The sequence below is a fragment of the Sinocyclocheilus grahami genome, unplaced genomic scaffold (genome assembly GCF_001515645.1).
Source record: "Sinocyclocheilus grahami isolate Dianchi unplaced genomic scaffold, SAMN03320097.WGS_v1.1 scaffold499.1, whole genome shotgun sequence".
In the NCBI taxonomy this organism is placed as follows: Eukaryota; Metazoa; Chordata; class Actinopteri; order Cypriniformes; family Cyprinidae; genus Sinocyclocheilus; species Sinocyclocheilus grahami.
Window position 1 is genome coordinate 653,987 of NW_015505678.1, and position 17,259 is coordinate 671,245.

General features: G+C 34.7%; 1 protein-coding gene across 1 annotated transcript in view; it reads right to left on the minus strand.

The window, feature by feature from the left end:
- LOC107554369 (tripartite motif-containing protein 16-like) overlaps positions 1-15,175 on the minus strand; it is a 34,525-nt gene extending 19,350 nt beyond the window's left edge. Inside the window, exon 1 of the mRNA XM_016236857.1 lies at positions 15,119-15,175. Coding sequence (XP_016092343.1) covers positions 15,119-15,175 — 57 coding nt within the window. The remainder of the gene's footprint in view (positions 1-15,118) is intronic.
- Between the last annotated feature and the right edge of the window lie 2,084 nt (positions 15,176-17,259).

Genomic DNA, 17,259 nt, shown 5'->3' on the forward strand with positions numbered 1-17,259 from the left:
CATCATCAGCATCATCATCAGCATCATCATCAGCATCATCAGCAGCATCAGCAGCATCAGCATCGTCATCAGCAGCAGCATCAACATCATCATCAGCATCAGCATCATCAGCAGCATCAGCATCATCAGCATCATCATCAGCATCATCATCAGCATCATCAGCAGCATCAGCAGCATCAGCATCGTCATCAGCAGCAGCATCAACATCATCATCAGCATCAGCATCATCAGCAGCAGCAGCATCATCAGCAGCAGCAGCAGGACTCAGTGGATTGTGGGAGTTTGATCGGTCTGTTCGAGCTTTGAGTCCATGATAAATCTAATAAATTAATTTGGCTGCTTGTCGATACACAAAGAGACACTCAGAGAGAGATCACAGACTGACATCATGCTGATGTTTGAGACGAGCATCATGGGAAACACAGACTGACTGAGGAACTTCAACAGACTCACTTCACTTCATTCATTCATGTTTCTGCTCTTTGATGTCATTAGAAAGAAAAGATCTTTCATCTAAACGCACTCGCTCCATCTCTGAAACGATCTGCTTTTCAGCTGATGTCACTGTAACAATAACCAATTACCTGTTTGCATGTTTTAGACTAGTTAACAGTAATTTAATACTAGTTAAATAGCTTATTGCCAGTGTTATTGTAGATACTATTAGTTTTTGTTAATATTTTGAATTAGATTTTATTTTTATATTTACAATTTAGTTAAAGTTTTAGTTTTTTTTTTTTCAAATATGTCTATATAGCTTTTATTAGATTACTTCAGTTTTCAGTTGTGAAGTAGATCCACGTTTCAAGGTGCTTTAGAGCAACAAGCAGAATCTCATCCAGCGACAGAGAAACTCTATTCAAGAGCTCAAACAACTAATTCACTTCTGCAGTGCCTCTTCATTTAACTGAGTAAATATAGAGATGAATGGGATTGTTTTCTTGGTTGCACATGAAAGCTTCTACAAAATGACCTGAAAAAAAATCAAGCAAAGAGCTGAACATCTTACAAATGGATTATATTATATATACACGCTTACATACTGTACATACAGTGGGTTCGGAAAGTATTCAGACCCCCTTAAATTTTTCACTCTTTGTTAAACCCACTGTATATAAAACATGTAAAAATTCAAAATATAATAATTTAAGTATAATTTTAGGAAATCTGTGATATGTGATTTAGGATATCAATGAAATGTCAATGATTAAATTAATTAACTAACAAATAAATGAATAAATAGTTAATGGACGAAATAAGTACACACACACACACACACACACTCACTCACTCACACACACACACACACTCACTCACTCACTCATACACACACACACACACACACTCACACTCGCGCACACACACACACACACTCACTCACACTCGCGCACACACACACACACACACTCACACACACCCTCACACTCGCGCACACACACTCTCTCACACACACACACACACACACTCTCTCTCTCTCTCTCTCTCTCTCTCTCTCTCTCTCTCTCTCTCTCTCTCTCTCTCTCTCTCTCTCTCTCTCTCTCTCTCTCTCTCTCTCTCTCTCTCTCTCTCTCTCTCTCTCTCTCTCTCTCTCTCTCTCTCTCTCTCTCTCTCTCTCTCTCTCTCTCTCTCTCTCTCTCTCTCTCTCTCTCTCTCTCTCTCTCTCTCTCTCTCTCTCTCTCTCTCTCTCTCTCTCTCTCTCTCTCTCTCTCTCTCTCTCTCTCTCTCTCTCTCTCTCTCTCTCTCTCTCTCTCTCTCTCTCTCTCTCTCTCTCTCTCTCTCTCTCTCTCTCTCTCTCTCTCTCTCTCTCTCTCTCTCTCTCTCTCTCTCTCTCTCTCTCTCTCTCTCTCTCTCTCTCTCTCTCTCTCTCTCTCTCTCTCTCTCTCTCTCTCTCTCTCTCTCTCTCTCTCTCTCTCTCTCTCTCTCTCTCTCTCTCTCTCTCTCTCTCTCTCTCTCTCTCTCTCTCTCTCTCTCTCTCTCTCTCTCTCTCTCTCTCTCTCTCTCTCTCTCTCTCTCTCTCTCTCTCTCTCTCTCTCTCTCTCTCTCTCTCTCTCTCTCTCTCTCTCTCTCTCTCTCTCTCTCTCTCTCTCTCTCTCTCTCTCTCTCTCTCTCTCTCTCTCTCTCTCTCTCTCTCTCTCTCTCTCTCTCTCTCTCTCTCTCTCTCTCTCTCTCTCTCTCTCTCTCTCTCTCTCTCTCTCTCTCTCTCTCTCTCTCTCTCTCTCTCTCTCTCTCTCTCTCTCTCTCTCTCTCTCTCTCTCTCTCTCTCTCTCTCTCTCTCTCTCTCTCTCTCTCTCTCTCTCTCTCTCTCTCTCTCTCTCTCTCTCTCTCTCTCTCTCTCTCTCTCTCTCTCTCTCTCTCTCTCTCTCTCTCTCTCTCTCTCTCTCTCTCTCTCTCTCTCTCTCTCTCTCTCTCTCTCTCTCTCTCTCTCTCTCTCTCTCTCTCTCTCTCTCTCTCTCTCTCTCTCTCTCTCTCTCTCTCTCTCTCTCTCTCTCTCTCTCTCTCTCTCTCTCTCTCTCTCTCTCTCTCTCTCTCTCTCTCTCTCTCTCTCTCTCTCTCTCTCTCTCTCTCTCTCTCTCTCTCTCTCTCTCTCTCTCTCTCTCTCTCTCTCTCTCTCTCTCTCTCTCTCTCTCTCTCTCTCTCTCTCTCTCTCTCTCTCTCTCTCTCTCTCTCTCTCTCTCTCTCTCTCTCTCTCTCTCTCTCTCTCTCTCTCTCTCTCTCTCTCTCTCTCTCTCTCTCTCTCTCTCTCTCTCTCTCTCTCTCTCTCTCTCTCTCTCTCTCTCTCTCTCTCTCTCTCTCTCTCTCTCTCTCTCTCTCTCTCTCTCTCTCTCTCTCTCTCTCTCTCTCTCTCTCTCTCTCTCTCTCTCTCTCTCTCTCTCTCTCTCTCTCTCTCTCTCTCTCTCTCTCTCTCTCTCTCTCTCTCTCTCTCTCTCTCTCTCTCTCTCTCTCTCTCTCTCTCTCTCTCTCTCTCTCTCTCTCTCTCTCTCTCTCTCTCTCTCTCTCTCTCTCTCTCTCTCTCTCTCTCTCTCTCTCTCTCTCTCTCTCTCTCTCTCTCTCTCTCTCTCTCTCTCTCTCTCTCTCTCTCTCTCTCTCTCTCTCTCTCTCTCTCTCTCTCTCTCTCTCTCTCTCTCTCTCTCTCTCTCTCTCTCTCTCTCTCTCTCTCTCTCTCTCTCTCTCTCTCTCTCTCTCTCTCTCTCTCTCTCTCTCTCTCTCTCTCTCACACACACACACATTCATAATACTTTTTCACAGCTGATTAACAATTTTGGAAGGAATCTGATGAAATTCCAATGAAATTATGAAATACCATTTTTAAAAAATAAATAAGTTAAAGGATCAAAGTATAAAAAAGTATAATTTTAGAAAATCTGAAAAAAAGGAAATGTAAAAAACATGTCAATATCTTACATACATAACATAAATCAAGTTAAGGGATAAAATAAGTGCATAAAAATAAGGTGAAATTAGATATTTTATATAAAATGTATAATAATTATGTAACGTTTAAAATAAGTGCCTCAGTTGTTCAAGGCAATATGACATGCTGTTCATATCCCATTTAACATAATCTGAAAAAGAGTATATTTAATAAAAAAAATGTATCCTTTTATTGAAATTGTTTGGATTTTTCTGATGGTGGAAGTTGATTGATACATAAAAAAGAAGAAAGGTTTTATACTGCATGTCGCAAAGTTTTTACATCTGATGAAAGATTATGAAGACAAAATTTTATTTCTTTAGAGTAACAGCACTGATAAATCTTTCACAATATGACCAGAAACATGAATTAAAGTAAAGAGAATCAAAGCACATCTGCTGTTATTTCTACAGAATAAAAAGACATGAAGGAGAGAAAATAAAGTAAAGCATTGATTTCCAAGTGAATTATTGCTTTCACAAGCTCACATTTCTTCTCATCTCACTCTCAAATCTTGAGAATGCTTCAGCCGTGAACAAAGCCCTTCGCTATATGCTCTTATTTCCCGAGGATGTGTTCCTCTGTGGTGTTTCTGTCGATACTAGGACAGACCAACATCCAGAGAGGAAGAGCGTGCTTCAACAGCACGTACATCAATAATCTGACTATGTTTGCAGTGAACACTGGACTGGTTCATGCACACAGACTGAGATCTTTCTCCAACACGGCACTTATTTCATGAACGTGGGCCTAAAAAAATACAGATTTTACTTTTTGTGTCGCTTTAGATCACAAACTTTCAGGTTTTAAAGGTAATGATGCATCCTTCCCATGGGAATGAGTACAGAATTAGTCATTTTATAGCCTAGGAATGGTATATCACAATATATATATCATGCAACAAAATAAAAAAAGCTAGTATTATGAAAAAAAGAGTCAAACTAATATTATAAATGTTCAGTGTTTTAATTCTGGATGAGAGACACTTTCACATTTACTGTAAAACAGAGATGAAATAGAATCAACAAAAACATTTAAAACTATTTACAGTATTTGAAATAAAGGTGAAAAAAATATTAGATTAAAATCTTGAGGTAATGCCAAAATTGAAATAAAAATAAAATGTTACATTTTATTTCTGTTTTAGTCATTTTAGTGCTTCAATAGAAAGAAAAAAAATTATATATATATATATATATTTTAGGAAATCTCATTTTTTTTGTTTGTTTAAATTACATGCCCATGTTATAAATAAACTAATAAATACATTTAAGGGATAAACTACTGCAAATGAAAAAAAATAATAATAATCAGCATTGTTATGGAAAATTAGATGTTTGATATAAATATCTATTGGTTTTTTTTTCCCAGAACTTGAAGATATTCAATTCAGTGAAATAAAAGTATTTAAAAAATAAGTAAAATGGATTATATTAGTAAAATTAAATATTTGTGGAGAATAAAATAATACTGCTTTATTTTAAAGGTCGAATGCATTTCTAGTTGAGTTTCAGTGTTTCATAATGACAGAAATGCCTAGAAAATTTGTATGGAAAAAACAAAACACTCTTTAAAATAATATATATATATTAATATCTGTTGCACTTTTCCATTTCTCTTTGAGTTCAGGAGAACATGAAGATTTTCAATTTGATTGTTACTTCAAAGCATCAGGATGCTGCTGTGTGATCTGATGTTCTCTTTGAAAATCTCTCTCAGATGAATAATCCCATCAGACGCGCTGAAGCTAATAATAATGCAATGCATCTCTAAACATGTCAGTCAGCATTTGTTGCTGGAAAAACAACATTGGTTACAAATTAATTGATCATTCAAACTCATAGTGATTTACATGAGAGTAATGTATGTTTATGAGTGAAATAGAGTTTTGAAATAAAACACAGAACTAGACAAATTTCTGAACTTTCTACATCAGGATGCTGCTGTGTGATCTGATGTTCTCTTTGAAAATCTCTCTCAGATGAATAATCCCATCAGACGCGCTGAAGCTAATAATAATGCAATGCATCTCTAAACATGTCAGTCAGCATTTGTTGCTGGAAAAACAACATTGGTTACAAATTAATTGATCATTCAAACTCATAGTGATTAACATGAGAGTAATGTATGTTTATGAGTGAAATAGAGTTTTGAAATAAAACACAGAACTAGACAAATTTCTGAACTTTCTATTCATCTGTGAATCCTGAAAATAAAATGCATCACAATTTCCACAAAAATATTATGCAGCACGACTGTTTTCAACATTGATAATAATCAGAAATGTTTCTTGAGCAGCAGATCAGCATATTATACTGATTTCTGAAGATCATGTGACACTGAAGACTGGAGGAATGATGCTGAAAATACAGCTGCGCATCACAGAAATACATTACAGTTTAACAGAGATTCACACAGAAAACAGCGGTCATTTTTTTAAATCATAAAAATATTTGACATTTTTACTGTGTTTTGAAACAAATTAATGCAGTGAGAAGAAGAGACTAAAAACTTTTTCTTACCAAACTCATGGCAGATTTGGTCTCCAGCGTCACTGACATTTATGTTTCTGCTTCTGAAAGAAAAATGCAACCAAATATTATATGTTTATGCCATAATAAAGTAAAACTACATGATGAAACCTCCCAAACTCAGGTCATGCGGATTTATGAGCTTATTATGTATGGATATTGTATAAGAGAAGCATCTCAAAACACATGCATGTCCTCGAGAAACTTCGAGAAAGTCAAGGATTGCGTGTGATTTATACAGGCTGAGGAGCTCATGATCATCCTGATCTTATGCATCTGCATTATTTATGCATACAGTCGTGCACATGCGGTTTGCGGAGAACATGACTTGTACTTTTCCGCTGTAAGTTGTGAAGGGCTTGTTTTCCCAGGAGAGCCGTTTGGGCTCTGCTCCTGCGTTCGCTCGTCGAGGAAAAGGCTCCGGGAGAATGCTTATCTGCCTCCATAAAACGAGCATATTGTTGTTTTCTCTTGAAGGCTATTAAAATAGACGTCGTTTCAGAAGCATAATTACAGTGCCGTGATTGACTGCTGTGCATTTAAAGCAGCTCTTTGCTCGTAAAAATCCTTTTAGCTGCTCTTTCAAAGCAGGAATAATATTTGGCCTTTGACTCGGTTCCTAAAAGAGTAAATCCAGGCTGATTAAAGGCTAAGTGAGCATCTCTGATCACTTTAACCTCAGGTGTCACGCTCACGGTCCATTCACTGACCACAACTGGAGAAAAAAAAAAAAGTGCAAAAAAAAAAATTTTGGAACAAAAAAAAAACCCACCAATCTATGGAAGCACATTTCTGATGCATTACAAAATAATATTAATAAGAAAAATATCCCCTTAAAAACTCGACATACTAAGTAATAATGAGATTTTTTTTTAAATCTACATTTCATATTTATAAGACATCTAAGTCATAATTATGAGACAAAAATAGACATTTATCATATTAAGCCAATTACGAGATAAAACGTCTAAAGTATGACATCAAATTATGAAACAAAAATCATACTTCAGTAAATCAGAATTATGAGAATTAAGTCGAATTGTGAAATAAAAAGTCAAAATGATGACACTAAAATGTCATAATTAAGAGATAACTTGAAATTATGACAAAACATAAGTATCACACATATTAAGTTAATTATGAGATAAAAAGTCAAATTTCAAAAGTAAAAATGTGATTTTTATCTGATGATTTAGACATTCAGTTTTGACTTAATTATTTTGACATATAAGATAAAAAGGTACAATGAGATAAATCATCCAAGTAATAATTATGAAATAAAAAATCTAAATTTAGTTGACTAACTTTCAACATATGTTTTTTTATTAAATGTAGCTAAAATAAATTGTTTGCAACCGCTTACCTTAAAAAAATGTAGTATAATTTTTTTCAGTGTTCTATAGCACAACTCGAAATCAGATTATTCACAATACAATTCTTAACACACATCTGTGAGCCTGCAGCACAGGAGCGGTGTTAAGTCGCTGGGGGATATTTGTAGCAATAGCCAACAATACATTGTATGGGTCACAATTATACATTTCTCTTTTATGCCAAAAATCATTAGGATATTAAGTAAAGATCATGTTCCATGAAGATATTTAGTAAATGTCCTACCGTAAATATATCAAAACTTAATGTTTGATTAGTAATATGCATTGCTAAGAACTTCATCTGAACAACTTTAAAGATGATTTTCTCAATATTTAGATTTTTTTGCACCCTCAGATTCCAGATTTTCAAATATTGTCCGATCCTAACAAACCATACATCAATGGAAAGATTATTTATTCAGCTTTCAGCTGATGCATACATCTCAATTTCAGAAAAATTGACCCTTGAGAATGGTTTTGTGCGCCATTCTCAGCTTCTCCACAAGAGGCGCTATAGATGAAATTATCTTTAAAAAAAACAAACATCTTTTGGCTCGTTTACACTGAGCGGTACGGTTCGGTACAGTACGGTATGCAATTATGTCCGTTTCCACTGTCAGAAGTTGTGAATGGTACCAAAATGGTACCACTTTTTTGGTACTCTTCCGTTGGGGTACCTAACACAGCAAAGGGTTCCAAAAGGGCGGAGCTAAACTCACCGCAGAACGTTGATTGGTTGACTAGAATCGTCACTTTTGCGTGATACAAGGGGATAAAGCTCCTTCACTCGTTCCACTCTGCTGTCCATGAGTGTTGGGCTTATTTACATCAGAGTGCGCAAGCACTAAAAAATATAACCGTGTATTTTATAATTTTATATTTTCACACAGACAATAGCCGTTTCTCAATATGCGTTCTTGTGAAACGTCACTGCTCAAAAACCCATGTAATTTTCTAAATATTACTGTTATTGTGTCATGAAATGTAGTTTTAAGGGTTTTTGAGGCGAGAATGTAATTGTTTAAAACTCAAATCTGCGGTTTATTTATAAAGATAGCGCCTATTTGAAAATGTGCTATGCTGATTTCGGAGCTCCAGGCGATCAGCGGGCGCTCAGTGCTCATGTATCCGCCGAGAGCAGCCTCGTGGTCTCATGAATCTATTATTTGTTCCTGGTCATATCGTTTTGGCTGAGCACAAAGTTATGTTATGAACTTTACTGTAGTACAGCGCTGACTTTGTAGCATACGTTTGACTGAACTGTTTGCTTTTGTCTTTATTTCCTCTTATATAAGCCTCTTATACTTTGCCTCTTTTTTGTTTTAATGAACAATAATAGCCATTATAAAAGTATAAGTACAGAGTTGTGCTAATTGTCGCGTTTTATCATCGATCGCTACTTTTTTTCAATTCTGTTTTTTTTTAATAAGATTTTGTTATATCCAAATGAATAAAAAAAAAGGGAAAAATTTATTAAAAAAAAAAAAGTTTTCTAACTATATAAATAAATACCTAATAAATGAATACATAAATAATTTTTGAAATAAAAAACAATGAATGAATAGGAGAGACTTGATTTTATCCTTTAGGAATGAACTGGATTATTTGAAGTATGTAAGTAAATATATAAAATAATTTAAAATATATATCATATTATATAAAGTAAATATATAAATATAAAAATATATTTTATATAAAAAAATACAAAATAATAAATAATAAGTAGAGATTTGATTTCAAATTGGTTAACTATTGTTTAACATTATTGAACAATAACAGAGCAATAATGTGGAGCAATTTTGATGAAAGATTAAGATGTTTTATTTTTATTTTTTTAAATGTGCACTGACGAATCGTTCAAAATAAGAGCAGAAACACTAATTAAGAAAGCAAATGCAGTCAGTTCTTTATTCCTAAAGGATGTATAAGCGAGCACCAGCAGATGTTTGACGCGGTTCAGTTTGTGTTTGTAACCTGCACAACGCTCTCATCGCACACATCTTAAACATGTTACGTAAGCCACACATCTGCATTATATAACCGATATGAATAATAACACGGCGAGGTGAGGGGCTACAGAAAATGCAAATAATGTCTGCAGAGACACTGCTGGAGTCTGAATGTAAAGCTGCTCCAGTAAAACCCTCACATCTGAAACACTCTTCACATGAAAAACACTCACCATCAAATGGTGGAGTATATATCATATAGGTTTATGAGTGTAAAAATATATTAAAATACTGGTAAACTCTTTACAAAAGATTCCATAGTTAACGCTTTAGCCAACATGAACTAATAATGATATAACATAATTAAATTGTATATTTTCCATGTCATAATTGATCAGGATTTTTGTGACTTGTAATCTTCTAATTATGACTTTGTCAAATTTATTACATAAAAGTCAAAATTATAACATTGCAAAAATTAAATATTACATCAAGTCAACTGACATCTACATTATAATTATGAGAAGGAAAAGTCACAATTATTACATGAATTGAAATTATGGCAAAAAATCTACTTTTTTGTTTTTATGTCATAATTTACACATTTTCTGGGTTTTATTAATCTTTGTTAATGTTTTAGAAATATAAACTTTAAACATTAATTATTATAAAATACATTAATTTTAAAAAATGATAAATTTATTGACTGTTTATTAGTTCACCGTGCATTAATGTCAACTGATGCAACTTTTGATTTTAAAAAGTGTTAGTAAATGTTAAAATTAACATGAATAAATAATATAGACGTCAATGTTTGCTTGTTTAGTTATAATGTTAACAAATTAAACCATCATGTAAAGTGTCAAATCCAAAATATATTAAACTATCAGTTTACAAGAAGAAAATAAAATAAAATGCAGGTTTTTTTTCAAAGGGAATTTAATTAAGTGTTAGTAAATGTTGAGAATAAATGTGTCGTGTTAAAGAAGCTTCAGCGTCTGTCATGCATGTTATTTCTGCTGATGTTTCATAACTCATAACTCATAAGGCACGTTGATGTTTCTGCAGACGCTCCACACAGCGACAGTAGAGCGAGCGAGCGTTTGTGTCTGTAAACATTCATCACTGATGTACAGTGTGTGGGAGGAACATCGCATCTGCTTCACATTCACACACATTATGAGCAACTCAAAGTCAAACTAAAAGAACAAATAACGCTCATGAGATCCACGTGTGATGCTATAAATCAGCCTAGAAGCTTCATCAGATCAGAAACTCTCGCTTCAGAGAGTCAGATATAGATGACCTATATTTCTCCACACAGACATCTGTGACCCTGGAGCACAAAACCAGTCATAAGGGTCAATTTTTCAAAATTGAGATTCATCCATCATCTGAAAGCTGAATAAATAAGCTCTCCATTGATGCATGGTTTGTTAGGATAGGACAATATTTGAAAATCTGGAATCTGAGGGAGCAAAAAAATCTAAATATTGAGAAAATCATCTTTAAAGTTGTCCAAATGAAGTTCTTAGCAATGCATATTACTAATCAAAAATTAAGTTCTGATATATTTACGGTAGGAAATGTACAAAATATCTTCATGGAACATGATCTTAACTTAATATCCTAATGATTTTTGGCATAAAAGAGAAATGTATAATTGTGACCCATACAATGTATTGTTGGCTATTGCTACAGATATCCCCCAGCGACTTAAAGGGGTCATAGGATGCTTTTTAAAATCTGGTTAAATGTTTTCCCCTTTCTCAAATCGAGCCGATCTCAGATGCCTGTCTGTGTGACGTCACACAGTCAGGCCCCTCCCACGATAGTTTGATTGACAGTAGCATCTTACCTTAGCTCCGCCCCTGAGTGACTGTCATCAGTCCGCCATTGTTTCAGCACTGGAGCAGATGTAGACAAGAATGTCTCCTAAGCGATTGAGGTGTTTCATTGTTGGATGTAATAATGAACAGCAGTCGTCATTTACTCTCGACATCTGAGCCGCTGAAGACGCAGTGGATCACGTTTGTTTCTGAAGGGAATGCGCCCCCGATCTACATAAATGCGTCTATGTTCGCGCGAATCATTCGTGATCCAGCTTCACCTACAGAAGAAGTGAGTATAATGTTTTGTAATGAATCTTTGCAAATCGCCTTTCCTAATAATGTGCTAATTAGCAAGTTTCACGATGAATGCGGCTAAAGTAAACAGTCTCTCAGAGAGCAGCTGGAAGAGAGGGGCGGGGCCAGCAGAGCTCATTAACATTTAAAGGGAAATGCTACAAAAACGGCTTGATCTGAACAGAGCTGTTTTTGACGGTAAAAATGGTTTTTTACACTACCATTGAGAAATTTTAACCAAACTATGTTACAGACTTTTCATTAAGACCCTAAAGAATCATATCAACGTGTGGAAAATGGGCATCATATGACCCCTTTAAAACTGGTTTTGTGCTCCAGGGTCACATGCGGTTTAAACACGCTAAGAGCTTGTCTCGTGACAGAAGTGTCAGGCGTATATCAGTCAGAGTCGAGCTGACTGACAGACTAACAGAGAGGCTTTAATGATGAAGGGAAAGCGCATTATTATAGTTATTATGAAAGCAGACGCTGTTCCTCATCTGACATGTCAGAACTAACACTGACCTCACTCTACTGTCAGAACTCAAAGAGCAAAAAACTTTTTTGTTAAAGAATAAATACTCGTGGTATATCTCAATTAACATGACTTTATAAAGCCTATATAAAATTTCTTATTTTTTACTTTAATATACTTAAATATTATAATATAATGCTATTATCATTATTATTAATTTATTTACTAATAATGTTATGTATAAAATGTAATTGTAAAAAGTTACACACACACACACACATATATATAGTAATATTGCTATATAATAGTAACATATTTATATCAGTTTATTAATTATATATATTTACTTTTATCAGTATTAATTCTAATTAATTATACCACTTTTATATACCTATTCTTAACCGTTTTAATTCAGTTTAAATACATTTTTTTAATCATTTTAAAATGTTTAAATTCCTTGTTTTTACTGTTTTGATTATTTTTTATGATTCTTTTTACGATCACTTTCGATTACCATTGTGTATGAAATGTGCTATATAAAATTATGATTTTTTTTACATTTTAATTTACTAATTTACATTAATGACACATTATAATATTTTTAAAATATTATATTTTAAATTATATACTTTACTTTTATATTACATTTTTTATTGCTTTTATATACTTATATATTGTATATGGCCAGTTTTGCAAAGCACCTTTATTGATTAGGACCTTTATTTATATGAAATAATATGTATAAAGTTCAAATGCAATATATATCTGTATGCAATACCATATTTTTTTTCTTACCAACTGAAATAACTATTATTAAAAGCACAAAATATATCTAAAAACACTGTAAAGATGCTGACAGCCGGCATCATGAAACACAGTTTGTAGTCAGTCATGAAGATCTAGAACTCTGTGTGGTCAAACCGTCCTTTTGTCCTCAAGCTTTACGGACGTTTTTATCACCGAGTTTTTTAATGAGATACATTACAGTGTCCGTTAATATAAAGATCATGCATGCAAAATTTCATGCGAAAGGTGTGTGCATTTCATAGCTGGTTATTAAGATTTGATGTGGAAATATAAAACAGCTTCCCTGTCACCGGACCAAAGGCCCAGACTATGAATATTCACACTTTCCCAGCTTTATTAATGAGGAAGACGAGCACCTGACCTTTATCATCTGACGGCCTCATGACAATTCGGTCATTCAGAAGCAGAAACATACATGCAGGTATTATTTACTTACAGAAATCAGATCTAGACATAAAGCTGGAGGGAAATACTCCTGCTGTTCAGCATTAGAGAACTAGATAATGTTCCTGTGGCTTTCTGCCGCTCTTCTAATGCATTAACAGGTCATTCAAAAGCAATTACCTTTTCTATCTGAACTTTAGAATTAAATGTCAGGATCTCATTGTATATTAGGCTAATGCACGCATACTGCTGCCATCATTATAATCCAATCCCTGCTCCTGATGGGAAAATATGAGTCAGAAACTTTAAGCAGTTTGACCTGTGACACTCAGAGCTGTTCGTATAAGACCACTATATACATATATAGTGTTCTGGAAGGGAAAAAATGGTGATATGAGTTTGGAGCAACATAAATAATGACCTGTTGATCAGGGCACAGGCTGCACGAGAAGGCTGGATCTGATCTGGTCTTCAGTATATATTGATTGAGTCGAGCGCAGCCTGGTTTGCAGCTTTAAATAAAAAGCATAAGTCAATTTCCTCAGCGATGCGGCAGCGGCATGAAAGTTTAATGCTGCAAACGTCCGGCACAAATACTGCCGTGCAATCTTGTGAAAATTTAATGCCAATCTCCTGACAATCCAGACACAATGTGACTTTAGCCATTCAGCTTTCTGCTCACCTTCCTCACGTCCTTGAGTTTCCTTCTGCAGCAGAAAGACGCAGCAAAGTCATTCATTCATTCATTCATTCATTCATTCATTCATTCAGATCATCAACGACAAACTGCAGGTGTTTGACAGAAGATGCTGCTGATACAGAAAAAAATGGCATCAGAATCCACAAAAAACAATTAGTGACAAAAAGTTATAATTTCATAGTAAATTATATACTAAATTAAATTAATATATATATATATATATTTTTTTTTTAACAAACATGAATATTTTTGACTAAGATTATTTTAATGACATTTAAGCATCCTCACATTGTTTGGACCCACCTAATTCCCTTAACTGCAATGTGAAAAATTAAAAATGAGAGACTATTTTCATTGTTAAATAATACTACTTTATAAATATATAAAATGACGTATTACTAAATGAAGTGTATATATACATACTCAAATAAAATGCACAACTTCATGAATTAACAAATTCACTATAATATATTTACTTGAAGGACCCCTGAGATTTTAAAATGAATATTTTAATAATTAACGATCACATTTGCATGTTCATGGTTCTCTGACGCTGGTTATGGTCACACGACATGCGGGTAAACAAATAAAATATTAAATTTTTTTTAATAAGAATTTTATTTTGATTGATTTTATAATGACTTATTTTAATTTAACATTTTTATAATTTAATTAATTATTAGCTTTTCATTAAACTCATAAACCCCCTTTCAGTTCCTTCACAAAACCCAGTTTGGGAAACCTAGACGTAATATAATGTTCAATGCAATTCATGTTGTTAATATAACAATGAATATATTTCTTACTCTTTGTATTTTTATCAATATGGTACAAGATTATCCTACTTAATAAATCAATGTGATAAACGAGTTAGGTCAAAAGTAATCTAAAAGTAGTCTGATTATACCTAAAATGTGTAATGTAATGGATTACGTTACTAACTAAATTTTTTGTCAAGTAATTTGGAATATGTAATGGATTACAATTTGTGAGTAATCTACCCAGCTCTGTGCAACTCAAACCCTTCCAAGTGCCACGTTCCTGTCCTGTGAACAGACAGAAGGAAAGCTGTATCTGTGAGACTGATAAAGAGCCCGGTCTGCACTCACACACTCCATAGATCATTCATGAAGAAATCACCAGTCCCTGTAAATCAGCCCATAAACGCGTCTGATCTCGTCCCAATCATCTCCTCCGTCCTCTCAAGGTCACAAACTCCTCCTTCTTTACAGTCTGTGTGTGCCGGGTCACTGATAAAACATGACAGAGTTTAGAGCGAGAAAGAAGTGCGTCACTGTAAGATCACAGATAGGAACAAATTACACTTTTACATTTGCGGAGGAGATTCCAGTGACGCTGACCTGTGCAACACTCGCCACTTGGTTCCTGTGCAGTTGCTGCTCTGTGTTTTTTAGCATGTTTCTATGCAATCACTGTAGTAGTCTAGGTGGTTGTTTTGGCACTGCTATGTGTTCTGGGTGGTTGCTAGTGTTTCAGTGCACCAGTACTGTAGTGGTTGACCGATGTATCGGTTTTGCCGATTAATCGGCACCGATAGTCAGGGGCAGACTTAACCGAAATGCGAGGTAAGCGGGGGAATCAAGGGGTCCCATCTGATATTGGCAAAACATATTTTGCAAACGCTCCAGTGTGCAATTGTGTTATGGAGAGCCTAAAATGTTCACTCACCGCTCAAAATGCTAAGTTTTTGTCAGGTGCTGAGTTCTGCAAGCTCGCAAATCCTCTCATTATAACAAATTGTAGATACAATGTAAATAAGATATTCATTGTGCAGTGCAGACAGCTTCATTGTTTAACAGAACATCGTGAGATCGCAATGAACTGAAGAGAATGACATTTTTTTGTGAATATAGCGGTTGCGCTCTTTGTGTATTTTCTAGGCTGTATAATACTGTCAGACCATCTCAGAACAGATATATTAACCTCAGAGAAGAAAGAATCGTGTTTGGTGTCATGATTTTATTTGTCTTGATGTTTCAAAATGACTCGCTTGTGTGCTTTTCCTACGCGCTGCCGCGCACTCGTATAAATGCACGAATGCGATGACTTGACATTTTCTCTTAATAATAGGTTAAATTTTCGATTTGTTTCTCTGCAAATCCTACTGTATGCCTTAAGGACACTTTAAGGATACCTTTTTGTTTAAAGATTGAAGAAGTTTACAATTCATTAAATGGACAAGTGCAAGCATTGTTTTTATAATGTATTCTTTTGTGATCCGAAAAAAATTAAGGGAGCCTAATATGGTTTTAGAACAGCATCAGGTTGACTAATTATTTACTTAAGTTGTGAAGGGATAAATAAACTAGTTATAGCTATAACCTAAGAGAGAGAGAGAGAGCAAAATAAGGGTTAGGCGTAAAGCTGTCAAAAAAACTGTCTAATTTCGAATATTCGTCGAATTTAAAATAGAAATCTCACACAAGAGAGCCATATGTTTAGAAAGCCATGTAATGTAATTTAACTTATAAAAAACATGTCTCGAGACTTTATGGCCGTTTTTCCCCATCCCACTGCATCTCATGTTTTTAAATAGAAAAAGTACTCTTTGTGATTGGTTTTCAGTCCTTTGTATTATACATGATGCTGTTTTGTTTCTAATTGTTTAAACAGCTTAATTATATATGGTTTATAAACATTATTTTAAACATTATGCACGTTTTTCCAAAAGATAGTCGTGTTATTTTATTGCTTTGAATAAATGTGCATTAGTAATATTTTGCTCGATGCGCCCTCTTTTAAATTAGAATATAATTTGAATATTGATAATATTGAAGTACAAAATTCTAATTTAGTTTTTCTGCCATTTTGACAGTTATAGAGCATATAGTTATTGTGTTGGGGCCCCATACCTGAAATTTTCTTTTAGTAAATTGTTGTTTTAATTGTTTAGTAATTGATAGTTGATTGCTGGAACAATCAGCCAATAGTTATGAGTATATGTTTCAGTCTTAAGGACACTTTAAGGATACCTTTTTGTTTAAAGATTGAAGAAGTTTACAATTCATTAAATGGACAAGTGCAAGCATTGTTTTTATAATGTATTCTTTTGTGATCCGAAAAAAATTAAGGGAGCCTAATATGGTTTTAGAACAGCATCAGGTTGACTAATTATTTACTTAAGTTGTGAAGGGATAAATAAACTAGTTATAGCTATAACCTAAGAGAGAGAGAGAGAGCAAAATAAGGGTTAGGCGTAAAGCTGTCAAAAAAACTGTCTAATTTCGAATATTCGTCGAATTTAAAATAGAAATCTCACACAAGAGAGCCATATGTTTAGAAAGCCATGTAATGTAATTTAACTTATAAAAAACATGTCTCGAGACTTTATGGCCGTTTTTCCCCATCCCACTGCATCTCATGTTTTTAAATAGAAAAAGTACTCTTTGTGATTGGTTTTCAGTCCTTTGTATTATACATGATGCTGTTTTGTTTCTAATTGTTTAAACAGCTTAATTATATATGGTTTATAAACATTATT